The sequence below is a fragment of the Octopus sinensis genome, linkage group LG5 (genome assembly GCF_006345805.1).
Source record: "Octopus sinensis linkage group LG5, ASM634580v1, whole genome shotgun sequence".
Lineage (NCBI taxonomy): Eukaryota > Metazoa > Mollusca > Cephalopoda > Octopoda > Octopodidae > Octopus > Octopus sinensis.
In genome coordinates this window covers 99,756,009-99,771,505 of record NC_043001.1, presented here as the reverse complement: position 1 = coordinate 99,771,505, position 15,497 = coordinate 99,756,009, and the positions used below count along the sequence as shown (strand labels likewise).

The 15,497-nt window shown below is 37.7% G+C and overlaps 1 protein-coding gene across 1 annotated transcript in view; it reads left to right on the top strand.

Moving 5' to 3' along the window:
- Window positions 1–4,499: 4,499 nt before the first annotated feature.
- The window catches only part of LOC115212229, a gene marked incomplete at its 5' end in the record, with an annotated part of 45,400 nt that continues 34,402 nt past the window's right edge, over window positions 4,500–15,497 (top strand). The window contains 2 exons of the mRNA XM_029781067.2: window positions 4,500–4,608; window positions 14,971–15,068. Of these exons, the coding sequence (XP_029636927.2) occupies window positions 4,500–4,608; window positions 14,971–15,068 (207 nt within the window). The remainder of the gene's footprint in view (window positions 4,609–14,970; window positions 15,069–15,497) is intronic.

Below are 15,497 nucleotides of genomic sequence, written 5' to 3'. Positions count from 1 at the left end.
ATTTTTACATCAGTTTTTCTATGCTGGCATGGATTGAGTGGATTGTCACCTATACAGTATCTCACAACTTGCTAACCTTTGACCTTTTGTTTTATCTGCTTCGGCTTCCAGAGATCAGCCTTTATCACTTCTACCCATGTTCTTCTTAGTCTTTCTTTTTTTACATGTTCCTTGCCCTAAGCTTGATACTTCTTTACCCAGCTACCAACATCCATACACATCACATGTCTGTATTAGCACAGTAGTCTCTCTTGCATATTACAATTGATTAGCAGATAATACATCACACTTTGTAAACAAATATCCTACAACCCTTTGTTCAGAGAAAGAAACCTCTCATTGCCAGCAGAGGTAATAGCTCCTTACATTGGATTTTATGTTTTCAGAATGCTCACTATCACTATCAATAGGTTACCTTAGAAACATATCAACTACTGACAGAGAATATTCCAAGAATTTGAACAAAAATATCATGTCTATCTTGTGTATCTCCAAAATACAAATTATTTCTTCTGTCAGCCCACTTGTAATCCCACTGCATCATTTGAACCTACAGGGTACATCACATATATATTACAAGTTCCTACCCCCCACTCTTTGGTGTAAAGGACATTGTGACCTCTCTAATACCAGTAGAATCCAGACTCTTGGTTTCTTTCATGAAAACTGAAAGTTTGTTAGGTTTATTTTGAGGTCTTTCTATTATTTCCATGCTTGAAATATCTTCTCTGGTTATTTGAGAGATCATTGCTAATGCTCAACTTACTGGTGGTACTTGTACACATATTGCACTGCTTAGTCATGAGTACCTACTTTTCTTAGCAATCATAAGACTACAGAATGTGGTACTCTGTCAAAGTCATCTTCCAGACCGACAAACACTAGATACAGTGCCTGCCTTAATCTTAGCTAAGAACTCCTGTAAGTTATCTCTTTGAAAGAGGGTTTCAATAGTATCCTGTTCTAGTATAAACCTGAACTGCATCTTATTTAAGCTAATTCTCTAGTATTATAACACTTTCTGTTACTTTCGTATTGTGATCCAACAACTTCATTCCTTTGTCCCAGAGCATTTCCTTTACCATGTAGCAGGTGATAATGGTACTACAACACCAGTTATTAGGTATGATACTTCCCAGTAATCAATCAGTCAACTTTCAGTGTGGATGAGCAATCAATCCCAACCAGTCAGGGTTCATAGTACAGGTTGTACTGTTCATCTTTTCAATCACTGACTACAAAACGTGACTCACAAGACCTCTGTTCAGTAATTTTCTTGAGTTACCATCTCACCCTTGCACACCAAATCTGTCTGTCATACCTTTTTCTCCAGATTATTTGGTTTCAAGATTTTATCCTATAATTTCTCAGTACTAGTCCACAGTGCATGATCCCCATCAACTAGTAGCACAGCTTGTAGTCAGATGTTACAAGTAGTTAGTTGCATTAGATGCACTATAGAGAAGTAATCCACAAAGATACCAACTTGCTAGACCAGGTCATGAAAGTTACAGAAAGAGTTATTGCTAGATTAGATTTAGTTTAGTTTTGCACATGGGAGAAGTACTATTGATGCACTCTTTCTAGTAAGGCAGCTGCAGGAGAAGTATTTATTCTAAGCTAAACTGCTATACTCAGCATTCAGTTACCTGGAGAAAGCCTTTAACAGAGTCCCTCACTCTTTGATCTGGTTGTTGTTATAGAAGCTAAAAGTAAATGAATGGCTGGTGAGATCCATGTACAAGGTACTCCCAGTAAGGTGAGAGTTAGTATTAAGTGCATCATTAAATTTGGTGTGCATATAGGACTTTACCAGGGATCAGTTATCAGTCCCTTTCTATTTATCAAAGTTGTTCCAGTCATAACAAAGGAGTTTAAAATTGGTTCCCTGTGGAAGTTCCTCTTTGTTGATGACCTTGTACTTATAGTCAAAACTTTAGCAGAATTAGAAATAAAATTCTAGGTATGGAAGAAAAGCTCAGAATTAAAGGGTTTTAAAGTTAACTTTGAAAAAGGTTCTAATAACCAAGAAAGCTGACAGTGCACTAAGCTCTCTAGATAAATGGCCCTGTTCAATGTGAAGAAGAGGTGTTGGTAGAAATTACATATAGTGTACTTAATGCAAATTATGAATACATAGAGGTGCAGTGGAATCACTGGCAGATTAACAGAGAAAGTTGTCTGTGTGTGACAGGTGTGCAGGAACAATGAACTCTAAGAACACACAAGAAACAGATTTCCTTAAATGCCCTAGAGGATCCTTAGAAGTTATGGATAGCTTCTATTACTTACATGTTCTAATTAGCAGTGGAGGAGGATGTTCTGAAAATGTAGTTGCTAGAATAAGAACTTTCTGGAAAAAGTTCAGAGAGTTATTACCTTTGTTGCTAACAAAAGGTTACCCTCTTTCAGAGTAAAAGGCAGAATATATGATGCTTGTGTATGCAAAGAAGTGTTACATGGTAGTGAAATGTAGGCTTTGAATGTATAAGACATGCAAGGACTAAAAAAAAATGAAGCTAGCTTGTTCCAGTGGATGGGCAAAGTCAATGTACATGTATGACAAAGAAATGTGTTGGGAGAAAAACTGGACAAAAGAGACATGAAATGTATGTACAAGAAAGAAGAGTGGTACAATCATATGATGTGAATGGATGAGAAGAGCAACATAAGGAAATATTGATCACTAAGCATGAACAGATCCATCGGAAGAGGAAGACCCCCACCCCAGAAGATGTGGGGTGAAGTGGTGAAGGCTGACCTCAAGATATAGAGGACCATGAAGAAGATAAAGGCACAAGATATATGCAGTCCTTGAGAAGACCTGACTGTATCAGCAAAAATTCAGTTCTATCAAACCTTTACCCCACAAAATCTTCAAACACTGATCCGTCCATCATTCTAACTACAGCACCACTCACCCAGTTGCAGTAAATGATACAATTTATCTCCTTACTGCACATTGTCTCCTTATTACTGTCACTCCTTAAATCTTCCTTCCCTGACCCAGTCATATGTTCTTCACACACCACCCCATAAAACTGATATTACCATTGAATGCCTCTGCTTGTGTAAGCTGTAAAATGCAGACAAATGTTTTGTTTAAACTCAAGATTTATCTTATATGTGTGTGGATAAGTTGGCCCTAGGTTGATAGGTTGTTAATATCATCAGCAGGTATCTTTTGGTTTAAATTATGATTTTCCAATTGCAATATTAACTGGTGTTTAGTCCCTAACTATCAGTTTAAATGTAACCCTTCTCCTTTCTTTAAATAAAGGGAAACATTAAATCTATTTTTAAACAAGTCAATACTAAAATATTAACTTCCAACATTATAAACAGTAATGGGAGAAATGTATGTCAGACTGGATATTCAATAGTGTAATATATTTTGGTTAATGATAAACCATTGTTTGTGATGATGATTATAATGTTATTGAGGTATTCGTTGGTTTGTAGTCTAAATAAGAAACATTTCTTTCAACAAAAGACTTATGCAGACAGCTCTTCAAATTAGGACTAACATTTCAAGCTAGTGTGTTCTGCTGGATGGGTAACGTCAGTGTGCATGCACAACAGAGTGTAAATGAATTAAGAGGAAAACTAGGAAGACATGGGACAAAGTGGTGAAAAAGGATCTTGGGACGCTGGGCCTCACTGAGAAAATCACAAGGGATAGGCAGATGTGGCAATTTGCTGTACTTGATAAGACATCTCAAGCTAAGTAGAATTGCTGTCTTCCATACATACAGACCCATCACATTAGGTGCCGGTGCTGCGTAAAGCACCCAGCACACATCTGCCAAGGGGTTGGCATTAGGAAGGGCATCCAACCATAGAAACCATGCCACAGCAGACAATTGTAGTCTGGACAGTTCCATGTCAAACCATCCAACCCACACCAGCATGGAAAGCAGGCATTAAACAATGATGATGATGATGATGATGATGATTTCGATTGACTTTAAAATTTACAAAGACACAAAAACTATTTTTAAAATGACAAAAAGAAAAATGAAGTGGCCATTACATGTTGCAGTATTAAAACCCAAGAAATTATTTGAATCTACATGTAGAAATTGCATCAAAATCTTTTGGGGAAGCATGACAAATTTGATTTTATTCACATGGAATGTAAACTGCTGGTGTAAATATTGCATAACGCAGTTATTCTAACTAAAATTATATTTGTAAAGTATAAGTATAAAATTGATATTAAATTAGAGTCTAGCTAAAATCCATTTTACGCTTATAAAGTCTATTAAGCCTTTGTTGTAAGTGGTTTTTCTTCTTTATTCCTTTACTCATTTCAATCAATAAGTTTTGGCCACTCTAGAGCACCACCATTATTTTTTTTATCTATTCTGCATTAAAATGCTTTATTTTTTAATCACTGAAGCTTAAAAGTATTTCTGACTTGTTATTACCTTTAAAACTTATAATATTTGCCTTTTTCAATTAATTTGAGTCAAATACAGAAATAATCCATACCGTTTATATTTTCCAAATTTTTTTCAGTGAGATATGGAAGATGGTACACACCACCACGCACAGCACAAGAAGCAGAAAAACATCAGTATCAAAGAAAAAATAGTATATGTCGAAGTAAGTGTTTCCTGTTTCAATCAATTGTTTTCAGATAACCATACAAGGTCTCCTCCTATTCAGCTGCTATTGCTTTGAATCCCATTATTTTCACTTACTTCTCCTGCTCTATCAGTTTAGATATGACCTAAACTCCTGTACTTAAACAAACATTTCAAACTTGTTTCAGCTCTTTAAACAAACACAAGATGCAGTTTTATGGTTTTATTCTCTGTGCAAATGCTTTAGTGTGACCATCGGAATTTTAGAACACAACTCTAACCTCATTTTTAAAAAGTTCGCCATCGGATTGTTATATTTTAAATATTAATCCCACATGTGTAACTAACATCCATAATAAAATCTCTCCAATATGAAACTAATATATTTCTACTTATTTGATATCGTATTTTAAGCTGAAGATTCAAAATTTTTCATTCCCTAATGGTCAAGGACAAAAAAGCAAAAAGCTCTCCTTCTTAAGGCAAAACCTGGAGAAAATAAAATAAAGGAGAATAGATAAGTGGGGGTGAGCAGCAAAAGAGGTAAAACAATGAAATAGAGGGGTGAACGAAGGAAAGAGATAATATTGATCTCTTATAATATGTCCTACTCCTATGAAGAAGAAAACATTTAAACAAATTACCTTAACTAAGAAAAGGTTGTGAAATACTTGCAGTTGTTTGTGTTCCCTTCTTCTGGTGTTCCTGTTACCTGATCATGTTGCATACTAGGATTAGAATACAAAAATCCATCATGTTATGGAAGAAAAAATTGTCCTAACTCAAAAATCCTGAAATAGGAAAATCATTTTGTTATAATGGGTTATAACATGTTTTTCAACAAAAAAAAAGGAAAACAAACAAGCTGCACAGTCATTTTTATGCATAGAAATAATTTCTAAATAAATATACACAATACAATATCCATACATGAAAACATCAGGAGAGAAACATTTTAGGGAATAAATAAGAATAAATAATTTGATAGTAGGGTATGTTTTTACCACAGAAGATGTTGATTACTGTTTCAGAGAAAGTGGAGGTGGTGAAATGCAAGTTACTCGAAGGATGAGGAACTCTGTCTTTTGTCTTATAGTTCATCGTAATCAATATCTCAATATCTACTTGAGGGAACAAAAGACTTATCCAGACTTGTTTGGTGCTTATGATGCATCATCTCTTTGTACAGCTCAGTGTGTGAACTCGGTGGAATTTCTGTATTCTCATCTTCTTCTTTAAACAGCATCAGCTCCTCATTAAATAATCTATCTCAATGAAACACTAGCAACTCAGCCATGTCATCCTCTTCAAACTTCAAACACCGACAACATTTGCAAGCATCACAATATCTTTCTAAATCTAAATTGCTCTATTAGGCATCTGGGGACCAGGTGAAAGCCTTTGACAGGTACCTTCAGTCCCTGATCTGGTGGTTATGGCAGAAGCTAGGAATAGATGAATAGCTAGTGAGAATTAATGAAGCCATGTACTTTGGCTGTAATTATCTCCTGTAGAATGACTTTGGTTGTTTAGTATTGTGGATCAAATTAATCTTGTTGCTTTCAGCCCCTACTTCAACTGCATTTCTCTCTGTGCTGGTTGTCGTCCTTGTGTCTCTACTACATATTGTGGCTATTGAAATTTCCAATCATGATCTTTGCTTTTCTAGATGATATTTTAGGCATTTTTAGGGGTGTGGGAAACAGATTGTGCACTGAGGTGATGGAGCAAAACAGCTGGGGCTTCAATATTGCTTTTCTTGCTTTTTGATGTTACTCAAGTGGTTGTTCTGTTTTTTGGGGTTTTTTTTAATGATGTTCCCATATGTCTCATGTGCTCTTCCTATGAGAGTGGGTATACCTTGCACATAAGAACAAAAGGTTTTGATTTACAGTGGTTTTCTTGTAAGTAGGGAATATCACAATGACAATCTTTGCATAATTTTACAGGTTATTTTTTAGCTGCAGACAGTCCTGCATCTCATTTAGACTAACTCTCTTCCTAATTAAATAAAGCTATAACCCTTTCTGTAACTTTTAACACCTTGTCCAACAACTGGATACCTCTGTAATTATTTCTGACAAGGACATCACATTTACCTTTGTAGCAGTTGATTATTAATGCTCCTATACCAGTCATTGGGTATGACTCCCTCATGGACAACCTGATCAACTATAAGAGCGACTAGACCATATCCTACTCTGTTAGATATTTTAAGCATCTCAGCAGTGATTTCTGATAGGCAAGGGGCTTTTCCTGTCTTCATATCCTACATATAACTTTACGTACCAAATTACTGTCTATTTGGATAGCTGGTCCTTCTGTTGGGTACACATTAGGCAGACTCTCCTTCTCCCATGTGTTCCTTACATTTAGCAGTCTTTCATAGCGGCACTTTCAAGCCTCTTTCTTTGCAGATTCACTGACTGCAAGTGAACTATCATCCATGCAAACTCACTTCTCTCTTACAATGTCGCCTTACTGGTACATGTGCCTGTGGCATGTGGAAAACAACATCTGAGCATGGTCGTTGCCAGTGCCGCTGGACTGGATCCCATGCAGATGGCATGTAAAAAACACCTTTTGAGCGTGAATGTTGCAAGTACCGCCTGACTGGTTCTCATGCCAGCGGCACGTAAAAGCACCACTACACTCACGGAGTGGTTGGTGTTAGGAAGGGCATCCAGCTGTAGAAACACTGCCAGATCAGATCGGAGCCTGGTGCAGCCTTCTGGCTTGCCAGTCTTCAGTCAAACTGTCCAACCCATGCCAGCATGGAAAGCAGACGTTTAACAACGATGATGATGATGACTGTCTTGAAAACCAAAACACCTCGAGCCACAAGTCCTCATGCCACAGAACATTGGCAAACTTCTACCTTTCTGCTTCCTAAGTATTCCTACTTCCTAGCTTCCCTTCTAGCTATCTAATGTAGTCTTTTGCTACTGCCACCCTTCCAGTTCTTCCAGGCCTGTTTCTTTGCTTTAATGGCCCTGTCAACTACATTGTTCCACCACCATTTCACCCTAGGTCTGGTTGGAACTTTACACCAGTGACAGATTTGGTCTGTAGTTTCCAGTAAGTTATATATATATATAGAGAGAGAGAGACAGACAGAGAACCATATCTTGCTCACAAGATTTTTTTTTAAATGATGTTTTCTTCATAACTTCCATGTATTTCAAAATTATATTCAAGCAGTAGATATTTCAAAGAATAAAAGGCAAACATGTAAATACACATATGTGTATGTATGCATATTGTATGTATGCCAACAGGTAGGGAGAATGAGATCTCCAACAGAAAGAACTTACGAATTTCAACACATTCAAATGATAAAAAGATAAAGAAAACAGTGTGCATCTGATGAGGAGGTTGTAAAAACCTGTATGATCTAAAAAAGAACAAAAAATACCATCAGGTGCAACACACAGGAGCAGACCCTAGTGAGATGAAGGAGGAATCCAGCCAGGACTCACCCAACAGTGCTGAATCCCTCCATGTACCTGTACCCGAGATTCCATGGAATTGTTCAGGATATCGAATGGCCTCTGGAAAACAAGTGTAAGTAGCAGCAGTTTGTGGAAGTTGTGTGCGAAATCCTACGATCAACACTTAAGAGCTACACTGAGAGTGGACAGGGAGCACAAACAACAATCAGTGTTAGCTATGTATTTGTCAGATTCAGTTGCACAGAAATAGGCAAAGACAAAAAGCCCTGCCCGGGAAGAGGAGGTAGCAAGAAATTCTACAACAAAAACTGCGGAGCCACCAGGATACTACATCTTTGGCAGGAATTGAGAGCAGTCAAAGAGAAGAAGGGAACTTATGAAGAACATCAACCACTTGCTAAGCTGTAAGATATCCTCAAGACGTTTATCATTCTTTGGAGAGAAGAGCACAGGAAACAAATAAAGAGAAAGAACAAAAAGCATATAGCTACACAAGCTGGAATAAGAAGTTATTCAATGACACCACATCTCCAGGAAGATCCCCAACCTCATTCTGGTTTGTTATTGTGTCTTGCAGAGGAGAGTCACCTCTGGATCTACAGCATCCACGTAGTACAGGTTGGGGAAGGGTGTTATAACTGGCTGCACCACCCCAGTAATCATTTTCACCCTCACCATGAACATGGTGGTCAAGTCAGCAGGAGTGGAGCATGAAGGACTCAGTCGAAATCTGTCATACAACATCCACACCCATAAGAGCTTTCATGGATGACCTGACCGTAACAACAACATCAACAGCCACTGGTGGCAGGAGGATCTTTCAAGGACTTGAGTAGCTTATTTTATGGGCAGGGACGAGCTTCAAATCATCAAAATTGAGGTCTTTTGTGCTAAGAAAAGAAAGCATGGTGGAACAGCTTTGCTTCAGCTTGTCTGGCACTGCCATTCTAACCATGACAGAACAACCAATCAAGAGCTAAATGACACAATTTCCATTCACAAAACCAGCAGAAAAGTTGAGAACTGGCTTATTAAGGTCAACAAATCTTGACTGCCCTGTCACTTCAAAGCTTCAATGTACCTTCATGCCACCCTGTCCAGAATTTTTGTTACCTATTTTGTTATACGATGTCAGTGTGTCAATTCTGGAAACCTTGGAGGGAAAATTAAGTCTTTTGAGATGTCTTAGCTTACTAAGAAGCTTAAGCAGCACCATTCTGTATGGGCCAATCTCACAATTTCCATGTAGCAGAGGAATGGTTGAGACAGAGGCTCTAGTTGGAATGGTGGCATGAGGGCAATCAGGCTCAGGTTGCCTCCCAATTTGCTGGATTGAAAGTGCCAAAGGAAAAGAGTGAAAACATACTCCAAGAAGTTCACTCAAGCATTGAAGAAACAAGGGCTAGCAAGATGATGGTATTCAGCAAAGAAGACTGGACAAGGTGGACTAATACACAATAGTGGAACATTACTTGGCCAGGGCTCGGGGAGGGGAGTTGACATATTTCTGATCTAAGCTGTCTACAACACTTCATCAAGTTCAACAAATTTTCACATACGGGGCATGAGTGAAACACCATCCTAACTCTTGTGTACTGAAAGAGGGTCCCTTCAGCATCTTCTCCTTAGCAACTGCCCCAGAGCCTAGCCAATGATTACTACCACTGGCAGCAAAACTAGATACTTTGGGTATTTTGTCTAGTAAATACCTCCCCATGAAAATGGTCATCACTTTTCTCACAGCTAGAGTGAAATGCAATTCACTGGAACTTCAACGATCATCTTGCCTACTTTCTCCCAGCCCCAGCTGAAAGGCAGTCTGATGGAGCAGTTAAAGTTCCCAGATCCCATTGTTTGAACAACACTCTGCCCAGACAAATTCCACCAAACGGGTTAATCATGTGCAGGAACAATTATAGGCATTAATAAAAACTCTCATATCTTCCTTCTTCTGTCTCACATTAACGAAATACATAATGAACCCTGTGAAAGTGACTGTGCTTTACCAGTAAGCTACCAGGCATAAGCCATTCATTTCATATAATATCCAATAATATGTATATATATTTACTTATACGGGCATACCTTGGCTTAAGTCATTTCGATTTAAGTCGTTCTCAACGGAGACTCCTGATGCTTTGCTGTTCTTGAAAAGACATGTCAAGCTAAGTAAAAGAATGGTTATCCTTGCACACAGGCTGTCCCCGGCATCTCTCTCCAGCTGAGTATTCCTAACCTTGCAGGTTCATCGTTGCTGGAGCCACATAAAAAGCTCCCATACAAACTAACTTATAGCTATGAAATACTTCCTCTAGCCATAGGAAATGAATGTAACCTGAATAAAGTTATGTAATAACATCATCTTCATATTCTAGGCATAATTACTAAAATTAGTTTAATTTATTTACTTTTTAATGATTGTATATTGGGAAAGATATCAGAAATAATCTGATATCTTTCATGGAGAGGGTCATAGCCCAACTAATTTGGGAGAGAGTTAGTTTAGATGAGATACAGTTTGGTTTTGTGCCAGGGAAAAGCACCACTGATGCTATATTTCTGGTAAGACAGCTGCAGGAGAAATATGTAGCCAAAGACATGGAAAAAAACTTTAACTTTCAGTTAAAGGAATGGTTAAACTGATTTGACAGTAAGAAAATTAAAAGTCCAACCTATACTCCAAAACTAATGGCATACCAGAAATGGCTCTGAAAGCAATTAAGTCTGCATTAAATCGTTCAAGTCCATCAACTGAAATGTTTTAATAAATATTTATTAAAACTTCTGTTCAATCAACCATCACAATGCAATTGGTGTCTACAAATCTTCTCCAGTAAAGAAACTACTTGGCAGTCAAATAACTTCTAAATAGTTTTTCCCTGAAGCACATCTGCTAATCCGGAAAATACTGCGAATGGGCCAATGTTATCAGCTTCTTCTGTGGAGTCACTACTTCATTAAGTGATTTCAAGTTAAGATGAATTTTTCCAAATACTACTGTTACTAATCTTCACTCTCCCAAACCTCTCATATTGTTAACACTACTAAACCATTTTAATCCTCGGAGAAACTTAATAGCACATTGTTACCTTGTTGGAACTGTAAAAAGTGTAAAGAATTTGTAAGCCACAAAGATATATTGACTAACACACTTCATTTTTCATGGTCATAGAAATATTACATTGATGCGTGATAGCATGGCTGAGGTGCAGACATTACTGTAAAGATCACTTCACAATCTTGGGCTCAGGCCCACAGTGCAGCAACTTGGTGACTTCTACCAATGACTCAAGTTAGACTCAAGTTACTATTTGACAGAAACTGTGGTTGCACATATATACATACATGCACAGACATGCAAGTATATATATGACAGGCTTTTTCAGTTTCCATCCAGAAAATCCACTCATATAAGTCTTTGGTTGGCCTAGGGCTAAAGTAGAAATCAGTTCCCCAAGGTGTCACAGTGGGAGTAACCCCAAAATCATGTGGTTGGGAAGCAAACTTCTTAACCACACTTCCCCTCATATATATGTTATATATATATATATATATATATATATATATATATATATATATATATATACTTTAAATTTACAGAAAAACAAGACAAAAACAGGTGTAGGAACAACAAGCAGGTGTATCAGTTTGACACTCAGGAAAAATGGAAGATTCATTTATGTTTTGAGCCTATGTTCTTCGACAGAAAGGAATGAGAGAGAGGGGAAGAGAAGGGGGGTAATTATGCAAATAAACAAATTAGGTACATTAATTATATTAAATATATCAACTACAATAGTTGGGAGTATGAACTTCTTTGAGCTTCTCTGCATTAAGATCTGATATGTAAGATCTTCCCGACCCTGATGATGGAGGTCTCATTCAATGTTGATTATATTGTATCCATTACAGCCACATATTGAGATGAATCACATCTACCGTCATTATTATGGATCTCTGAGCCCTGCAAAACAGCTGTTGGACTTATAACACCTTTCTTCCACCCTTTTAATTTTCTCTGTCATTTGTACTCTGTGTAAGTTGGACTTATTAATATAAATATCTCTAGATTTATACATAGAAATTCATCTTATGAAAGTTCCACCTTTTGCTTTCTCACATGTTGCATGTATACATATATACATACTTTGTATTTCATATTCGAACTGTTATATTTAATATAATTAACATAATTAATGTACCTAATTCGTTTATTCATATAATTGCCTCTATATCTACTCAACTTGATCCCTCTTACAGCCATTCTTTATTTTGTGGTCTCAATCCCTTGTAAAGACATCAGAATCTAAGCTTGAATCTTTTGAGCACTACTGAGTATCTTCTATACTGAGAAACTCTGGACCTCGTCAGTGGACTATATACACAAACACACACACACATGTATACACTTGAAGTGGAGGGACATTGTTGGAAAGGGAGACCCAGGAGGACAAGGACAAAGTATTGAAGGCTGATCTCAAAATACTGAGCCTAACAAAAGAGATGGCAGAGGACGAAGACAGGAGGTGCATTGCTATACTCCAAAAAGACCCACCCACCACAACAGAATTGAGATCCTAAAACCATGATGTCCCATAATAAGCACTGGTGTTGGTGCTGGTGCCATGTAAAAAGCACTGGTGATAATGCCACATAAAAATGTGGTTGGCATTAGGAAGGGCTTCCAGCTGAAGAAACCAAGCCCAAACAGACTTTGGAACCTGCAGGGCCTGGCAAGTTCCTGCCAAGCCATCCAACCCATGCCAGCATAGAAAACAGAAGTTAAATGTTGATGGTGATGGTCATATAAGAAGAGCATCCACCCATAGAAGCCTTGCCAAAGCCGACATTAGAGCTCAGTGAAGCTCTGTAGCTCAGCAGATCTTGTCAAACCATCCAACCCATGCCAGCATGGAAAACAGACACCTGATGTTGTTTTTGGTGATGATGATGATGATGATAAGGAGGAGGGTTCTTTTATTCTACCTGTTTCAGTCATTTTGACTTCAGCTATGCTGGAGTACTGCTTTGAAAGGTTTTCAGTTGAAACAGTCAACCTCAGGAATTATTCTTTGTAAGCCTAGTACTTATGCTATCAGTCTCTTTAACTGAACTGCTAAGTTATGGGTACATAAACACACCAACATCAGTTGTCAAGTGATGGTAGGAGGACATAGACACAAAGACATGCAAATAAATATATACATATAATATATATATACAGCAGGCTTCTTTCAGTTTCTGTCTACCCAATCCACTCACAAGGCTTTGGTCGGCTTGAGGTTATAGTAGAAGACACTTTCCCAAGGTGACACACAGTGGGACTGAACCTGGAACTATGTGGTTGGGAAGCAGCTCCGAATCACACAGTCGCACCTGTGCCTATTAGGAGGAAGATGATGAAGATGAGGCTGATGATGATGAGGAGAAGGACAACAATGATGATGATGTATATGTATGAATGTGCATGCATGCTTGTGTGTATGTGTTTATGTACTTACATTTGTACTCTATAAATGGTCACTCTCTATGACTGGTATTTTTGTCACTTGAAAAAAAATCATCCACACACTTTATGCCTTCAGTGATGTCTGAAATAAAAGTTCCCTTATATATATGAAATAAATTGTTGTTTACAGTACTCAGGTGCACTACAACTAAGAAAAAAAACCCATCAGGTGTAGTGTTGGCAGATATCAGGAAGCATGGAAGTTTTTAAAGATGTAGTGTCTCGACAGCTAAGGGCTGATGCAGGTAGTTTATTCCATGCTTCAACAATTCTGAGTGTGAAAAAATGTTTCTGAAAGTCATGGGTGCTGTGCTGTTTTTTTGATTTTGAAAGCATGTCCATGAGTGTTTGTCATATGGAATTCAAAAAAGGTGCCCAAGGTTTTTGTTACTTGAAAAGCAGGTATGGGCTAGTGATAGGAAGGGCAACTGGCCGCAAAATAATGCTTTGTTTATATGTGTGTGTGTATATATATGTGTGAAGGCGCATGGCTCAGTGGTTAGAGCGTCGAGCTTACGATCGTGAGGCTGTGAGCTCGAATCCCGGACCGGGCTGCGTGTTGTGTTCTTGAGTAAGACACTTTATTTCATGTTGCTCCAGTTCACTCAGCTGTAGAAATGAGTTGCGACGTCACTGGTGCCAAGCTGTATCAACCTTTGTCTTTCCCTTGGATAACACTGGTGGCGTGGAGAGGGGAGGCTGGTATGCATGGGCGACTGCTGGTCTTCCATAAACAACCTTGCCCGGACTTGTGTCTAGGAGAGTAACTTTCTAGGTGCAATCCCATGGTCATTCATGACCGAAGGGGGTCTTTACCCTTTATGTGTGTGTGTGTGTGTCTAATCAATGCTAGCACTGAGAAACAGAACAAAAACAAATGAGTGAATAATGTGTGTGTGTGTGTGTGTGTGTGTGCATGCGCATAAAAGTTATTGTTTCTACTTCTTGCCGGAGATTGTCTGAGCCAAAACACACTTTCATCATGTTTACATTCCTGCTTGCTAAGAAGTGGAATAAAAACACCCCATTACTTGTGAAAGCCTAAAGGGGTTAACCACAGGAAGAGCATCTAACCATAAAAATGCTTCCTGAAATAAATACCTATCCAACCTGTTGCCAGGATAGAAAGACAAACATAAAACAAATGAACAATTGAACAAAATGTTTGCAACATGGTTAGGACCCTTTAAAATGGCTCCTGTCCCAAGTGAAATTTAGTTTCCTCATTCGTTGGTTGGATAATGTTGCTGAGCTACAAAGACTCAGTTGTAAGAGCTGAGTTTTGGATCTATTTATTTACTGTTGTAAACAATGCAATTATTTTACAAGAAAATCTTCTTTGGAATGAGATTTAAAAATCATAATTCATTTTTGATCTATTTCCCATATATTTCTAAGGTCCTTTAAATTTTCTTTGCAGCAAAATATTATCATGGTTTTCTTTGGCGGCGACCCAATGACCTTCTCTCACAGCCTATATATGACAACAATGGTTTGATTGTAGGACTTCAGTCAGCAGTAAGTACAAGATTTCATTGTATTCAATCTTTATCAAGGAAGACCATGGAAATCTTATTCTCATGTTTACTTACCTCATATTTTTAATTAGATGTGGTATTCTCTTTTCAGTTAACCTTGACCAGTTGTGTCCATATATGTTGTCCATAGTTAAGAGAATGCTATCTTATTAAGGGAAAGAAAATCCTTAACAAAAATGCTTATGCAGTTAAGAGAAGAAAACCTTATATCAATTTCAGTACCCTTTCTTATGTTTGTCAGATTAATAATCACTGAATCCCTATATCAACATTTCTCCTGGCAACATGAATATTATTATTTTATAAGATTTTTTTTTCCTTTCTATAGTTTGTGTATTAATCCTAGCTTGGCTGTTAATTTTGTGCAGACGGTAATTCTGAGCAGCTGAGTCACTATCACTTGCTATAT